Source organism: Carettochelys insculpta, chromosome 11 (assembly GCF_033958435.1).
Source record: "Carettochelys insculpta isolate YL-2023 chromosome 11, ASM3395843v1, whole genome shotgun sequence".
Taxonomy (NCBI): Eukaryota; Metazoa; Chordata; order Testudines; family Carettochelyidae; genus Carettochelys; species Carettochelys insculpta.
In genome coordinates this window covers 29,349,022-29,365,610 of record NC_134147.1, presented here as the reverse complement: position 1 = coordinate 29,365,610, position 16,589 = coordinate 29,349,022, and the positions used below count along the sequence as shown (strand labels likewise).

Here is a 16,589-nt window from a genome sequence, read left to right as displayed (position 1 = left end):
TGGCTGCATGACTCCTGAAGAAGCAATGCTACCAGGAGGAGGGGAGATGCTTAGAACAGCTGTGTAGAGGCACAGGGCCTCAACAGATGTTCCAAGATTTCTATGGACCTACAGATACTCGCCGGGGCAGGCCATATCATGAAGAGGTCTTCACCCCTTTTCTCCTATGAAATAATAAAGCAGGTACTCTATGAATGGACACTAGTACAGTTCCCTGTCTTCCTTTCCTCACAAAGAGGAAAATATTGTTATCCATATTATTTCCCCAGGCCAAGTATTTTCCTTGAACTAACTCCAATGGAAGTTAGTTCAGTCATAATCTGGTTTCCAGCAGCCTACTCTATTCCCTCCCCTCCTTATCAATAGCAGTTAATAGGAGGTCATCCTGGTTGTGGATTTTTATTGGTCTGTTAAAGGTTTAACAGCTTCCTTTCTGATTTGTTTGGCTTTTAATCCTCCACTTCTAAACTCCTACCAGGTTCAGGGTCTCAGCTGGTATTTATTTGATACCTGAAAGCCCAAATGCCTTCCATGTTTAAAAAATACTTTCTCTAAGGTGGTTTAAAAACGCTGAAGGAGTTCCACCTTCCTCAGGGATGAGTAATGACATATTGGATGCCGGGGGAGTGGGCAGCCATAGCCTGCCCACGGCTAAAAGGCCCCTCTCACGATGAGAGGGGACCCATTAAAAACAGCCCGGTCCCAAATAAATACGGGGGACAACGAAAGAAAAACCAGGAACGGGAATGAGGGTCAAAGGTTTAAAATAAGGGAGCCGGAGGGGGACACCGAGCAGAGGACCCCGGACAGGGATGAGTAATGATGAGACTATCTAGAAGTGTGTGTATGTAAATTTATTTTCTAATAAAAAGAGCTAGTGAGCAAAGGTTAAAAGTAGTCCAGCATCTCATCTGGTTATGAAGTCAATGGAACTCTGCTCAGTTACATGTGCTGAGGATGTTTATTTCCCCTTGGTCAGACTTTTTCTGCAATAACAGTTGTAAACCATTGCAATGTTTTGGTTTCTTGTGCCTCTGTTTCTGGGAGTAATATAAAGCCTTCAAACAAGGTTTAGAAAAATCCATGTGCCTTTTAAAAAGTGGAAGTCAGATCCTAGTGAGGTAAACAAGAAGGAACATAAACAATGCCAAATTAAGTGTAAAAATGTAATAAGAAAAGCCAAAAAAGATTTTGAGGAACATCTAGTCAAAAGCTCAAAGTAATAGCAAAATCTTTTTGTAAGTACGTTAGAAGCAGGAAGCCTGCTAAACAACCAGGGGGCCTCCTAAATGACTGAGATACGAAAGGAGCAATCAAGGATGATAAAGCCACTGCAGAGAGACTATATGATTTCTTTGCTTCAGTCTTCGTGGCTGAGGATGTTGGGGAGATTCCCAAACCTGCAGCATGAGATGAAGTCAATAGGAGTTGTAGGTATTAAGCATCTGTGAAAATGAATCTCTTCATCGTATTCTGTGCTTGTAGAACAATCATAGGGAAATCTGGAATTTCCAGAAATGCTTTTATTATAGATAAAATTCATTCCTGTGCAAAGGTCCAGCACAGGACTGCATATTTTGATAACTTGAGAAGAGGGCAGGACCTTACAAAATTCAAGGTGTTCTGCTTAGTTGGGTTTGGTTACATAAGCCACATGAAATTGACTGTGGACACACATACAAGCACTTTTGGTATATATGCTTTCCTCTGAGAATTCACTGTGGTTTCTGCTTATACAGGTACATGCAACTTGGGAATTCATTTGCATGAATGTTTGTGTTACAAAACTCAATCTCTTGGATGTGCTTGGAAAAGAAACACAAAAAGGCATAAACTCAGGCAAACAATTCCAAGCAGTTATTCACAAAGAAGTTTTCACAACATTTGCTCAGCTCTAGTATTTATTTATCTGTAATACCCTTTGTATTTGTTGAACTGTATTTGTAGATCAGGTAAAAATATGCCATTATGCCACAAATAATTCACAATATTTATTCAATAATATTGGGGATTGTAGCCATGTTAGAAAAATAACATTTTCATTCCTTCAGTACTTGACAGTGAACATAGAACACAGCCATAAGTCCAAATGTTGCAATGTTTCCCCTTTTCCTGTTACACATTTTCCCCTCTCCTCACATAGAATTTTATCCCAAATAATTGTATTTTATTTTTGGGTATGTGGCAAAATGTATCCACTCATTTGAAATTCTCCAGCGCTAAATCATTGTAGTTATGACTGACTGCACCTGATATGTCAGTTAACAAAAACACCCAAGCTTATCATATATTAAGTATAGCTAGAATTTTTGTGTTAGCTAGTAACATGCTCTTGAAAAACAAGTGCTTATCAAGCTGCCAAAAGGGTGGTTGAATTTGAAAAAAATAATGTGCATTTTCTACCTCCCAGTGAAGGGATTTTTTTTTTTTTCTTTTCATGCTTTCAATAAAATGGTGAATTTTGACCTCTGGATTTTATTGTCCACATTCTCAGTGCAGCTGCTATAAATGGCAGATTTTTGTTTACCTCAAAGAGCCTCTGATCCTATGTACTCAAAAGCAAGCATACCTATGCAAGGAACATTTTCTTACATAGTCAGAGGATCTCTTCTTATACACCTTACTCACCATATTCCTCTTGTTTCATCTGGCAGCCCTTGTGGATGCTAGTTTTCATTGATGGCAGAGGGACTTTTTTAGGGTTATCATATTTGACCTTTTAAAAAGAGTATCAGAAGGGTAGCTACATTAGTCTGTATCAGCAAAAACAAAGAGAAGTCCTGTGGCTTCTTATAGACTAACAGGTTTTTTGGAGCATAAGCTTTTGTGGGCAAAGACCTACTTCGTGCAGTGCATCTGACGAAGTGGGTCTTTGCCCATGAAAGCTTATGCTCCAAAAAATTGTTAGTATATAACGTGCCACAAGACTTCTTGTTGTTTTGTCAAAAAAGAGGACACCCCTGACAGAGTTTCTGTATCAGTAGCTACCAACTCACATTGTAATAATGTACTATATATACTACAACACATTAATACAATGTGAGTTGGTAGCTACTGATACAGATACACTCCCTCTCAGGGGTGTCCTCTTTTTCATGTGGTAACTCCAATTCTGTGTAGAAGGCTTGCAGGCTCAAATGGTGAGTTATCTGGAGAATGCCAAGTCAACAAGATCAAACCCTGGACCATGGAAGTCAACCAGAGATTTACTACTAGGCCAAGGCATGGGTTTTGTATGGCTTTTAAGGGCTTTTGTGGAAATGGATTATCTCTGCAGAACAATGACTGTGCTGTGAATAATTTGGCTGAGTAGAGTTGGTGGGTTCTCTATTCTGGACACCATTGTCCCATACTGCACTATTCCAATTCACATTCTCTATAAATTATATGCATCCATGGCTCCCTCATACAGCCCCTAGAGAGTGCTACAAGTGCAGGGTATATGTGCTGTAATTCCCCCTTCTCCAAGATGCTATTTCTTGCTACTCCAACAAGAGTCTCTCCCTCATGGTGAGTAGTTGTGATCCACCAGATCGTAAAGCAAACTCTATCCCCAGTCCCAGCAAATCACCCAAATGAAGATGTTAAATATGGTTTGAAACTACCTTGATTGGAAAGCAGCTTAGATAGTGCTGCCATTTATCATGCAAGTGGAAATCTTTTTTGTGACCTTTGTGTGTGATTTAGCCCATTAAATGTTGTACAATCTTTGTCCTCATAATGGCTCTGACACATATTGGCTACATGAATTAACAAAATGTTACACAAAGATAAGAGCATACGTATTTCCCCTTTCATCCCAAAGCATGTCATCCATGTGCTTTGCAAACTACAGGCAACAACTCAGCAGGCCCACGGACTAGAGGGTCTTAGCACAGCCTGCAGAGTTTAATTCCATGTGCAAGAATCAGCTTAATATGAAAGTATCGGAGGGGTAGCCGTGTTAGTCTGGATCTGTAACAGCAACGAAGGGTCCTGTGGCACCTTATAGACTATAAGGTGCCACAGGACCCTTCGTTGCTCTTAATACGAAAATATATTACCACTGAAGAGAATTGTAGCAAATGTGCGATAATACAGAGCAACATACTATGCAGTGGCATGCGTTGCAAAGTGTCAAGAATACTAATTCAGCTGAAATGTAGGCAGGAAAACTGAAACAAGCAGCACGTAATGTGAATTTACCTCTGACACAGGGGTGGAAATCTTACTCTTATGGAAAGTGCCATAAGACCTCCTGGGCCCATCAGAGACCAGGGCCTTGTTGTTGTAATTTCAGAACAATGGTTCCCTCAGCAGAACAATGCCCCCTAGCACAATGGAGACTTGGTTCAGTGCTGTCTTACAAGAAAAAACACTACCAAAGCTATTTCCTGCAATGTCTGGTTCCTCAGGCTGTGTTGAACAGCTATAAAATAAAATTACAAAAATATAGCTTCAAGTAGCCTTAGCACTTCATAGCTTGGTTTTCTGATTGTTGAACTAGTGATAAATATCTGATGAATGTCAAGAACAGTATATGTGAGATAGTGCCTAAAATACCACCCATCTGTGATTATTTTGGCACTTCAAATTTCACTTCAAATATACAATATCTGTATTATTACTCTCACACACATGTTTAGGTTTATTCAAATATTAGACAAAATGGCTTTATTCATCCAAGTAATTAATTTCCCAATCATTTCACGATTTTGCATGTTTTACACATTTTATCTTCTCCCTTATTACTAAGTAGGCTTATTATTTTCTCATTTTTGTTCAAAAACTGTCCCATTTTTCATTAAAATTGACCCCGATTTTGCCTAAATTACGTGGATACCTTATCAAGGTTTTCTACGAATGTTAGTCCATTGTCCAGTTTGTAAGAAATAGGAAAAACCTTGAATTTACATTTCATTATGAGCATTTCAAAAACATCTCATGGTTACTTTTAATAGGAGACATCCTACAAGAATCCACTATAAAGTGTGTAGATACATGGGATATGAGTATACTCTGAGTGAAATGAGCCTATATGCATTTTCATTGATGGGTTCACGTAATAAATATCTCAGAAGAGCAGCTTGTTTTTCCCAGTCTAGCCCCTTTATGCCATTCCAGCAGTGCAAAGAGGTCATCAACTAGCTGTATCTCCCCAGTTAAGGTTTCCCCTGGCCTCAGGGAGTCCTCACTTGTTTAACCACAACAGAGCTGTTTCCTATATCATTGCCTTTCTGGACAAGTGTAGTAGGATGCAGTCATGCTGGAAGAGGAATGGTGTGATTAGAACTCTACTACCTGGTTATCTTCAGCTGGCTCCTTTGCTGTCCTCCCCTCTGTCTACTGCTGCAATTGGTGGAGACTGGGTGTAATTGACTCAACCGATATTTTTCTGTTTGTACAAGGATTAGGATGAAGAAATAGCGTCATAAAAGCTTAGCTCTCCCACTTCTTGGATCCTTATTAATTTAAGGCCAGTAACCTTGAATACTCTTACAACATGGGCAGGTTTCCCACTGTATCTGACAATGCTCATGTTGTTATGATAACCATACACGTAGTCATCTTCATTTTACCTTTGACCTTTTCTTTGACAGCTGGCTTTGCAGAATGCCCTGCGTTATTTCCCGCCTGACATCCATAAAGAGCTGGCTCTGGAATTTGCGGATGAGCTCAAGCACTATGGCCATATTTACATGTACAGATTCTGCCCAGAAATTGAGATGAGGTAAGGTTTGGAGGGCACTTTTCAGAATTGCCATCAGTCGCCAGTGACATGTTTGTACTCTGGATATAGCTCACTTCTGTGAAAAGCCTGTTTCCCCCGTATGCTTCACTTAAGACCATCTAGAGACGGTGTCAGCACATGTTAACGCAGTGAATCAAGCAAAAGAATAAATACCGTGTCTCGTATGGAATTGCAGAATAGTAACTTCATTGATACTGAGCCTTGGTTGTAGTGCTGGAATACTGCCCCATCAGCTGCATCACAGAGGTTCTTTGTACTCTGGGCTCTATATTGCTCTGTAGCTGCACAAAATTCCCCTTGGCATTAGTGAGTATTCCACTGTCCAACAAGGGAAATACTGGGCACTTCGTGAGTAGTACTAAGTAGTAAGTAAGTAAGTAGGCATCCTTCAGTCTGCATAGATTATGGATCACGCCCTTTATAGTTTCAATTGAGGGCTTCATTTACAGCGTCTACTGTGACAATGAAGGCCCACACGAGAGTGACAGTCCTTGCTGCATCTCTTGCAGATGTGGTGGGTGTCTGGCAAGTCCTTAGTGTGCTTTCTGTGCGCTCGCTTCTCCTCTGCTAGCTGTCTGATCTTCATCTCGCCCTTCTGAAGGCCCTTGTATAACCCCTGCCTCCATCTGCTGCGGTCGTCTGCTAGTTCTTCCCAGTTGTCCAGCTCGATGTCTACCTCTCTGAGGTCTCTCTTGCAGACATCTTTGTAGCGCAACTGGGGGTGTCCGGGAGGTCTTTTGCCAGAGGCTAGCTTGCCATACAGGATGTCTTTTGGAATCCTTCCATCATTCATCCTGTGGACGTGGCCAAGCCAGCGGAGCCGACGCTGCCTGAGGAGGGTGTGCATGGCTGGGATTCCAGCTTGCTCGAGGACAGCAGTGTTGGTCACTCTGTCCTTCCATGATATTCCAAGGATGCACCTGAGGCAGCGCAAGTGGAAGATGTTCAGCCTCCTTTCCTGATGGGCATACAGGGTCCAAGTCTCGCTGCCATAAAGGAGGGTGCTGAGGATGCAGGCTCTGTAGACTTGCATTTTGGTGTGAGTGCACAGCTTGTTGTTATTCCACACTCTCTTGCTGAGTCTGGATAGAGTTGTGGCCGCTTTTGCAATCCTCCTATTTAGCTCAGTGTCCAGCGACGGGGTGTCAGTGATGGTGGACCTGAGGTAAACGAACTCGTGGACAACCTCTAACATATAGTTGTCAATGCTGATTGATGGGGATTCAGCAACATCCTGACCAAGTACGTTTGTCTTCTTTAGGCTGATGGTAAGCCCAAAGTCCTTGCACGCTTTGGAGAACTGATCCAGCAGTTTTTGAAGCTGGTCTTCTGTGTGAGACACTACAGCAGCATTGTCTGCGAACAGCATGTCTCTGATGAGGACTTCCCGCACCTTAGACTTGGCTTTCAGCCTTGCAAGATTAAACAGTTTCCCATCAGATCTTGTGTGCAGCAAGATGCCCTCTGTTGAAGATCCAAAGGCATGCTTCAGGAGGAGTGCGAAGAAGATCCCAAACGATGTCGGAGCAAGCACGCATCTTTGTTTGATGCCGCTCCTGATTCTGAAAGCATCCGAAAATGCGCTGTCATATTGGATGGTTCCTCTCATGTCTTCGTGGAATGACTGGATCATCTTGAGTAACTGTGGAGGACAGCCTGTCTTGTGGAGCAGTTTGAACAGACCATCCCTGCTGACTAAGTCAAAGGCCTTGGTCAGGTCGATGAAGGCTATGTAGAGTGGCTTCCTCTGCTCCCTGCACTTCTCCTGCAGCTGCCTTAGAGAGAAGACCATGTCAACGGTAGACCTCTCTGCGCGGAATCCGCACTGTGATTCGGGGTACACCCTCTCAGCAATCTTCTGGAGTCTGCCATGGATGACACGAGCAAACAGTTTACCGGTGACGCTTAGAAGGGAGATTCCACGGTAGTTGTTGCAGTCGCTTCTGTCTCCTTTGTTCTTATACAACATTACAATGTTAGCGTTGCGCATATCCTGTGGAACCTCATCCTCTTTCCAGCACAGGCACAGTAGCTCATGTAGGGGTTCCAGGAGTGTGTTAGCGGCACACTTGATTACCTCTGGTGGTATACCATCCTGGCCAGGGGCCTTTCCTGCTGCAATGCTGTCGATGGCTCTCTTCAGTTCATCCACAGTCAGTTCTTGATCCAGTTCGTCCAATACTGGTAGGAGCTCGATGGCATCGAGGGCTGCGTCAACCACAATGTTCTCGCGTGAGTACAGCTCGGAGTAGTGCTCAACCCAGCGCTCCCTCTGTTTGGCTTTGTCAGCGATGACTTCACCAGATTTGGATTTCAGAGGTGCCATTTTGTTCTGGGTGGGTCCTAATGTCTTCTTCATACCCTCCTACATTCCTCTGACATTACCAAAGTCAGCACAGGTCTGGATGCTGCTGCATAGCTGGAGCCAGTGGTTGTTGGCGCAGTGCCTGGCTGTCTGCTGTACTGTTCTTCTGGCCGCTCTAAGTGCTTGCTGGGTACTCTGGCTCGGTGAGCGTTTGTACTCCAGGAGTGCAGTGCGCTTCTTTTCAATGACTGGAATCATCTCATCGGAGTTAGCTTCGAACCAGTTGTTCGTGTTTCTAGCTCTTCTTCCAAACACCGACAAGGCCGTGTTGTAAACTGTATCCCTCAGATGTTGCCATTTGGATGTTGCATCGGCGCCCCCAGGGCCGCTGCGCAGATTTTCTTGGAGGGTCTCTCTGAACTTTTCAGCTTTCTCCGAGCTTGCCATCTTTCTGGCGTCAATGCGGGGCCTTCCAGCAGGTTTAGAGCGGTACAGCTTCTTGGGTCTCAGCTTGAACATGGAGCAAACTAGCGAGTGATCTGTATCAGTCAGCACTATGATAGCTGCGTGTCAGAGGACGTTTTTGAGGTGGTTATGCCTAGTGATGACCACGTCTAGCTGATGCCAGTGCTTCGAGCATGGGTGTCTCCACAACACTCTGTGCTGTGGCTTCGTTTGGAAGAATGTGTTTGTGATGCACAGATTGTGGTACGTGCACAGTTCAAGGAGACGCTGTCCATTATCATTCATTTTTCCCACACCAAAGTGTCCTAAGCAGGAAGGCCGTGAGGCCCAATCAGCTCCAACTCTTGCATTGAAGTCACCCAAGATGTACAGTTGTTCATGAGCAGGTGTTTGCGCTACAGCAGCGCTAAGCACGTCATAGAACTTGTCTTTTACTTCTGGTGTGGCGTACAGGGTTGGAGCATAAGCGCTGATCAGGTGGACGGGACCGGCGCAAGTTTGAAGCGTGATCCGAAGAAGTCTTTCTGATCCACCCATGACTAATTCCACCATTTGTAGAAGGGTGTTTCTGACAGCAAAGCCAACACCATGCTCTCTGGGTTCTTCTTGGGCTTTACCCTGCCAGAAAAAGGTGTAGTCCTTTTCCTTTAGAGATCCCGAATCTGCGAGTCGCGTCTCTTGGAGTGCAGCAATATCAACTCGGAGCCTCTTCAGTTCCTTGTTGATGACAGCGGTCTTTCAGGTGTCACTGATGGCCTGAAGATCTTCAGTCAAGCCGGTCAGCATGGTCCGCACATTCCAGCAAGCAAGCTTAAATTGTTGATGTTTCTCATTTCTTGTTGATTTTTCTTATTGGTTTGCCTGGTGCCCAAATTTCAGTCACTTGTCAGGTTCCAGGAACCTTAAGCCTCACGCAACCCAGCGAGGCAGGTGAACTGTGGTGGGACAGTACCCTATTGGCTGGGGACTGGCCAGCTTGAGGCGGGCGGTGACTGTCCAATGAGATGCAAGGATTTCTCCCACCGTCTAAGGCAACCCCTGGCGCTCGTTCTCTACGCCAATCGAGCAAGAGCTTATAACTGGTATCTGTTGCCTCCCGTGTTGATGCAACGCTGTTCAGCAATGCCGGAGTACCTCTCCAGGCGCGAGCCTGGGCACTTATTATGGAGACTCTGGGCTGCCCAGACACCAGTGTCCCCCTCTCGGCTTTACTGATATAGTCCAAAGGAGAAGATAACCTCCACGTCTGGTACCAGCTCAGCTGCAGGAGTTGCTGGGACAGTGTCAGAAGTTGACACCGAACCGCCTTCGGACTCCACTCTGGATTTTCTGTCAGGATTTACTCCCTTAGCCTTGCTCCTTCCCAGGATAGCCCACAAGGCAGTGGGGTGTGGAGAATGTGGTTAAAGATCCCACTACTTCATACCTCCCTGTTACGCACTTTGTGACTGGCTACTAGCTAAGCCCTGCCCTCTCTGTTCCTCAGTATGTTGTGTTCCTCATTTGCAAGCAGGTCTAATCTAGAGACAGAGCTGGCAACACACTTGCTTGGGCCCTGGCTAATGCGTGTGTGTGGGGGGGGGGTTTGTTCTGTCTCCCCCGGAATGAGTGGAGTAGGAGGCTAGCTTCCACTAGTGCTGCCTGGACCATGCCATGTGGGCAGGCCTGCCAACAGGGGTGGAAGGGCAAGGGGGCAGTTGCCCCCAGGCCCAGCATTTCTACAGGACCTGGTGCTCCAGCCACTGCTGCAGTAGTAGTAGTGGGGTGGCCAGAGCTCTGGGCCCCTTTGAAATGCCTTGAAGTGCTGCATCACCACTCTGTGCATGGTTGTCGGGGGTGGATAGGGATGACTTTTGTAAGCCCCACCCCTTCTGTCCTTGGCCCTCACCTCTTCCGGGTATGGGCATCGAGACCCCTGTCTCATCTTACCCCTGGGCCTGTGGTGGCTCTCGGCACCACTGAGTGTGGGGGACTGATAGGGATGGTGGCAGTCAGGAGCCAGGCCCTTTTAAATCACAAGGCCCCGGGACAGCTCTTCCTTTTGGGCTTTTTTATCATTGGTTCAAGCTCCTGTAAAGCTTATAAAACACATGGGGGTGAAATTCACCCCGTGCAGAGAAACAGCACAAAGTCTGTGCACCACGGACCTCTGGCAATGGCCCACATTCCAAGGTGCTTGCAGTGTTTCACAAGTACCTGAAGTACCGTCCCAGCTGGATGAGCTCTGAGCAAGTCTTACATGCACCGCAGCTTGTGCTGAAGCTGACTTCTGGTGGCTAGCAAAATGACTCCATTACCATTTATAGACTGTAGATTTCAACCCATCATCTGGTGTTTCATTGATGTCAAAAACCGGTGAATCAGAGGGAGAGGTCAAATACTCCTGAGTGGCTTTGGACCCACTGGTTTGAGAGGCTGGCACTCTCCTCATGCCATAGAAGACAAGCTTTGGAATGGGTTTCCCCTTGATTTAAAGAGAGAGCATTCTCCACAAGGGGTCCTCAGCTCTAGGAACCTGCTATGTGACCCTGATCTGCAATCTGCTAGTCCTGTTGACATCTGGAGAGTGCTATAAGGGCAATACATTTACTGCAGCTTTTGAAGAGGGGACAAAGGTTTGAGGAGCAGAGCAGTTTTGTCGAGGGCCTGCTGGTGATCTTGCAGTTCTTCTCAATCGGATTAGTTATGCTCTAATCTGTGCCAAATAAGGGTATGTTTAATATCTTAACAGAAATCTAAATAAATAGAACAAGTAACTATAAAGCACTCCTCTTTGTGCAGACAACTGTGTCTCCAAGCTCTCGGTACTAGACTGGGGCCAAATCCTGCAGATCTGACTGTTAGGGATGGTGATTCTTGGTAAAAGCATTGGGGCCATGTCTACACAGGAAGTCTCTGCCAACAGATGTTGTTATCGGAAGAGATTTCCTGGCAGTCCATCTGTTGACAGAACACGTCTACACACAAAAGTGGACTGGAACAGTGATCTGCTCTCTCTCCAGAGTGGCCATGCAGCCCAGCTGCTCTGTGGACAGAAGTGTCTGCTTAGGCACTCTGGACAGAATATTGCCAACAGAGGCACTGTACCTGATCTGGGAGAAGTATAACTCTGCCGTCTGGTCAGATGGGTTTTGTCAGCAAACTCCCGATGGAGCGCTTTGGCCATGTAGGTACCCTGCGGGTTTTGTCAACAAAAGCCCCGTTTTGTTGGGAGAAAGCCTGGGTGTTTTGTCTGAACAGGACTGCAGGAATGGACTCCAGGTAGCACACAGCACTAAGCAATAAAAAGCTGGGGATAACTTGCCCTGACTGGGATTGCACTAGATGATCCAACTGGTCATTTCTGTCTCTTATGTCAATAATTCTTTGACTGTCCCAGGTATTTTTATAGCTGCTTTTTCATTTTCCATTTTTTTTCAACAGTTTCTATGATTCTTAAACATTTTTAAAATGTAATTTCTTTTCCACCAGGGAAATTTTGATTGTTTTATTTGTGTTTTGGTTCAGCATGGATCTGTTTCCTCAATATCCTTCTTCATTTTGCAACATTCTTTGTGTTAGCAGATATTTAAGAAAAAGGATTGTATAGTTGCTTATGGAACTAGTCCTGAACTGAGGCAAAATTAAGTATTATCTAGAACAGGTGTTTGTTTAAATTGTTCTGAAAAGCAAACAAACAAAGCCGTCTTCAAAAAGAGGTTCCGAAATCTCCCTAGATAATTTTGTTCTAGTGCTTAACTACCCTGACAGTTAGAAAGTTTTTCCTAACATCCAACCGAAATCTCCCTTGCTGCAATTAAAGCTTATTACTTCTTGTCCTATATTCTGTTTATACCAACCTCATATATATTTCATGTCCCCCCCGCCCAGTCTTTTCCAGACTAAACAAATCCAATTTTTTTTCAGGCTTTTCTCATAGGTCATATATTCTAGACTTTTAATGATTTTTGTTGCTCTCTTCTGGACTTTTTCCAGCTCGTTCACATCTTTACTGAAGTGTGGTGCCCAAAACTGTTCACAACATTGCAGCTGAGCTCTTATTAGAGCTGAGCAAAGTGGAAAAATTTTTTTTTATGTCTTGCTTACAACACTCCTGCTAATACATCCTAGACTGGTGCTCACATTGTTCAAGAAGAGTGTTATACTGTACCTATCTCATTGGGCTGGAAGGGACCTCAGAAGTCATTTAGTCTAGTCCCCTGAACTTACAGCAGGATCTATCACCATCCCTACCAGTTTCCCCCCCCCCCCCAATGTAGTTGCACCAGATCCCTAAATGGCTCCCTCAAGGACTGAGCTGACAACCCTGGGTTTAGCAGGCCAATGCTCAAATGACCAAGCTATCTCTACTGTTGGCACATATGTGGTTTGTGAGCCACTACAGCCTCTGATCCTTTTCTACAGTACTCCTTCTGAGGCAGTCACTTTCCATTTGTTATTTATGTAATTGATTATCCCCTGCTATGTGTAGTACTTTGAATTTGTCCTTATTGAATTTCATTCTCTTTCTTTCAGATCATCTCTTGAATTCATAAAGATCATTTTGGATTCTATTTCTGTTCTCTGGAGTGCTTCCAATCCATTGATAACTACTTTCTGTCTGAATATGGTTTTCCAAACAGTTGCATGCCCTCCTTATAGTAGATTCTTCTAGGCTATATTTCCCTAGGTTGGTTTGAGACAGTCAGACAAGACAGTATCAAAAACCTTACTAAAGGCCAGATAGGTCACATTTACTGCTTCACCCCTTACCCTAAAGATGTTTTACCTTGTCAAAAAGCTCATATTAGGTTAATTAAATAAGATTTGTTGCTGACAAACCTATACTGATGGTTACTTATCACCTTATTATCCTGTAGGTACTTACAAATTAGTTGTTTGATCATTTGCTCCATTATCTTTCTGGGTCTTAAGATGACTGGTCTAGAATGCTCTGGCTTATCCTTATTCTCCCTTTTTATAGGTAGGTACTATATAGTTGCCTTTTTCCAGCCCTCAAGGGTATTCCCCACTCCCTGAATTCTCAAAGCTAATGGGAAATCACTCAGTGAGCTCTTCATCCAGCTCTTTAACTATAGTAGGGCAGGGTGGGGAACATTTTCTAGGTCAGGGGCCACCACCCCTCAGAAAATCAGTTGGAATCCATGTGCAAGTGAGAAGGAAAAGAAAAAAATCCCTTCTGGTCATGACTCCCAATTGATAAGCAGTTCCCTTTCACTCCAGCCCTGTGGAGGAGGGTGCTGAGGCTCAATTCTTACAGGGCTGGACTGGCTCTGCTGGGGGCCCAGGGCTAGTAGATTTTTGTGGCCTCCCCCAGGTGGGGCCAAAATGAGGGGTTCAGTGGGTGTGAGGGGGCTGACAGGGAGCAGGCTGGACGTGGGTGTACAGGGTCTGGGTGGGTGATGGGGGTGGAGTGTGGAGTGCGGGTGAGAGGAAGGGTGCAGGAGTGGGCTGAGGGTGTGGGGGCTGGGCAGGAGGAGAGTGCTGGAGTGGGGTGGGGTGGGGCCAGGGCTGGGTGGGAAGAGACAGGGGATAGGGTGCCTACCTGGAGCAGTTCCCAGTGGAGAGGATGCAGGTGGCCCTGCATGGCTCTGCATGCTACAGAGAAGTGCTTGCTTCAGGCACAACCCTCCCCACCACAATTCACAGCCATTGGGAGTGACAGGCAGTGCCTGCTGGGAGCACTTCCCTGCACCACGCAGACCTATGCAGAACTGTACCCCTCAACAGCATCAGGCAGAGCTCATGGGCCGCAACTGTCCCCAGCCTGCCTTGATTGGACCCACAAGCCTCAAGGTTCCCTCCTGCACCAAGGAGCCGGCACTGGCACGTCAGCAATGGCATTCTCCTCATGGCTGGAGCACCAATGCTGGCTCACGGTGTTCTGGTGAGGAGTCGGGGAGCTGAGCTCTGAGCTTCATGGGCTGGATCAAGGCAACTCCAGGCCAGAACCAGCCTGTGGGCTGTAGGTTCCCCATCCCTCTTCTAGGATGTCTTTTGTCAGGTCCTGCTGATGTAGAGACGTCTAACTTGTCTAAGGACTTGTCTATACTACGTGAAGATCAACCCGGACAGACTCAATCTTCTGGAGTTCGATTTTGCACATCTGGTAGAAATGCATGAAATTGATCTGTCTGGAGTCAGCAGCTGACCCCTGTACTCCTCCTTATCACAAGGAATAAGGAAGGCTGACAGAAGAAACGCTCCTGTTGACCTTCCTTAGTGAAGACAGTTAGATAAGTTCATTTCAGATACATTGATTGTAGCTATGCAGTTGCCATAGCTAGAATTGTATATCTGAAGACAACTTATTCCCCTAGCGTAGACCTGCTGAAAGTAATTCTTAACTTGTTTCATTGTAAAACAAATCAGCAGTGATGTAGCACTTTAAAGACTAACAAAATAATTTATTAGGTGATGAGCTTTCGTGGGACAGACCCACTTCTTCAGATCAGCAGCATTTCCAGCACAGACTGACAGTTATATAGCACCAGAGGTAAAAAAGAAAAAAAAAACAAAACTGGCAAATCAGATACATGGAACTGAAGGGGGAGGTGAGGGGGAGAGATACTAATTGTCTTGCCTGATGTCATTGCAGTACCAAAGAAAGGGAAACAGTCCTTGTAATAAGCATCAGAGGGGTGGCCAAGTTAGTCTGTATCTTCAAAAACAAAGAGAAGTCCTGTGGCACCGTATAGACTAAGAGATATTTGGGAACATAAGCTTTCATGGGCAAAGAACCCCCACTCATGCATCTGAGGAAGCAGGTCTTTGCCCATGAAGCTTATGCTCCAAAATATCTGTTAATCTGTAAGGTGCCACAGGAGTCCTTTTAATTTATGAAATAATTGCTATCTCTACTGAGACCAAGTGTTAATGGATCAAATTTGAGCATGAACTCCAGTTCACACATCTCCCTTTGTAATCTGCTGTGAAATTGTTTTAGTTGTCGGATACATATTCGCAGGCCTTTAACAGAATGGTCCTCTCCACTGAATGCTCACTGACAGGTTTGTGTGTATTAAGATTCCTAGTGTTTCCTTATGGTAGCTTTAGATCCTACCCTGTTGACACTGATGTTAGTCATCCCATCACTGCTCATCTTTTTGGTGAAAATTAAAGCAAAGAAAGCATTAAAACTTCAGCCCTTACCCCATTACCCTCTGCCTTAGGTAATGGGACTACCCCATCCTTGGTCCTCTGCTTTTTCCCAATGTCTCTGTAAAATGCTTTCTGTTACCATTTATGTCTCTAATTGATTTAAACTGGTTTTGGGCCTTGGCCTTTCTATTTTTGTCTCTATATGTTTGTCATTTTCGTATCATTGCCGTCATAATTTGACTGAGTTTCAGCTTATTTTATGATTCCATTGTTGTTGCTTCAGATTATTGAAGGCCTCCTGGTTAAATCAGTGTGGTTTCTTACTGTGTAGCTTTCCTACTCATTGGAATAGTTTGCTCTTGCCTAACCAGGGCTGAAAATAACTTAAATTTCCTACAGTTACTGTTGTATTGCTTCAGGACACGGGGCTGTGTGTGTGTGTGTGTGTGTGTGTGTGTGTGTGTGTGTGTGGTCCGATAGGACAGTACCTGTAAGAAATTTAAGTGTGGGATGGAGTGCTGGGGTCTCAGGACAGGGAACTGGGGGGTATGTGTGTTGCGGGGAACTCAGGACAGAGGTTGGGGTTGTAAGTGGGTACACGAGTCAGGGCAGGGGGTCGTCAGGGCAGGAGTGAAGGCAGGAATGTGGGGTTTAAGACAGGGCTGTGGAGGATGTGGGTGTGCAGGGCAGAGGGTTGTGGAGTGATGGGTGGGTCCAGGGCAAGGGATTGGGGACATATGGGGAGGTTGAGGCTGGAATGAGGCCACCGCACCACCAAGCAGCCAAGTCCCTCTGCTGGCTGGCACAGTGGGGACTGCACAATCCTGGGTGCTGAATGCATCCAGAGCCCTGCCACCAACCTGTCAGTCTCTTAGTGGTGCACTGCACCTGGCCACACTAGCTTACTTTCACCTTTCCTGCTAGCCTGAATAATGTCTCTTTAAAAACCGAAAAATAACAAAATGATTTATTCATTGATGAGCCTTC

At 45.1% G+C, this 16,589-nt stretch overlaps 1 protein-coding gene across 1 annotated transcript in view; it reads left to right on the top strand.

Moving 5' to 3' along the window:
• The window catches only part of UROC1 (urocanate hydratase 1), a 72,521-nt gene that overhangs the window by 1,327 nt on the left and 54,605 nt on the right, over nucleotides 1-16,589 (top strand). The window contains exon 2 of the mRNA XM_075005343.1: nucleotides 5,580-5,710. Coding sequence (XP_074861444.1) covers nucleotides 5,580-5,710 — 131 coding nt within the window. The remainder of the gene's footprint in view (nucleotides 1-5,579; nucleotides 5,711-16,589) is intronic.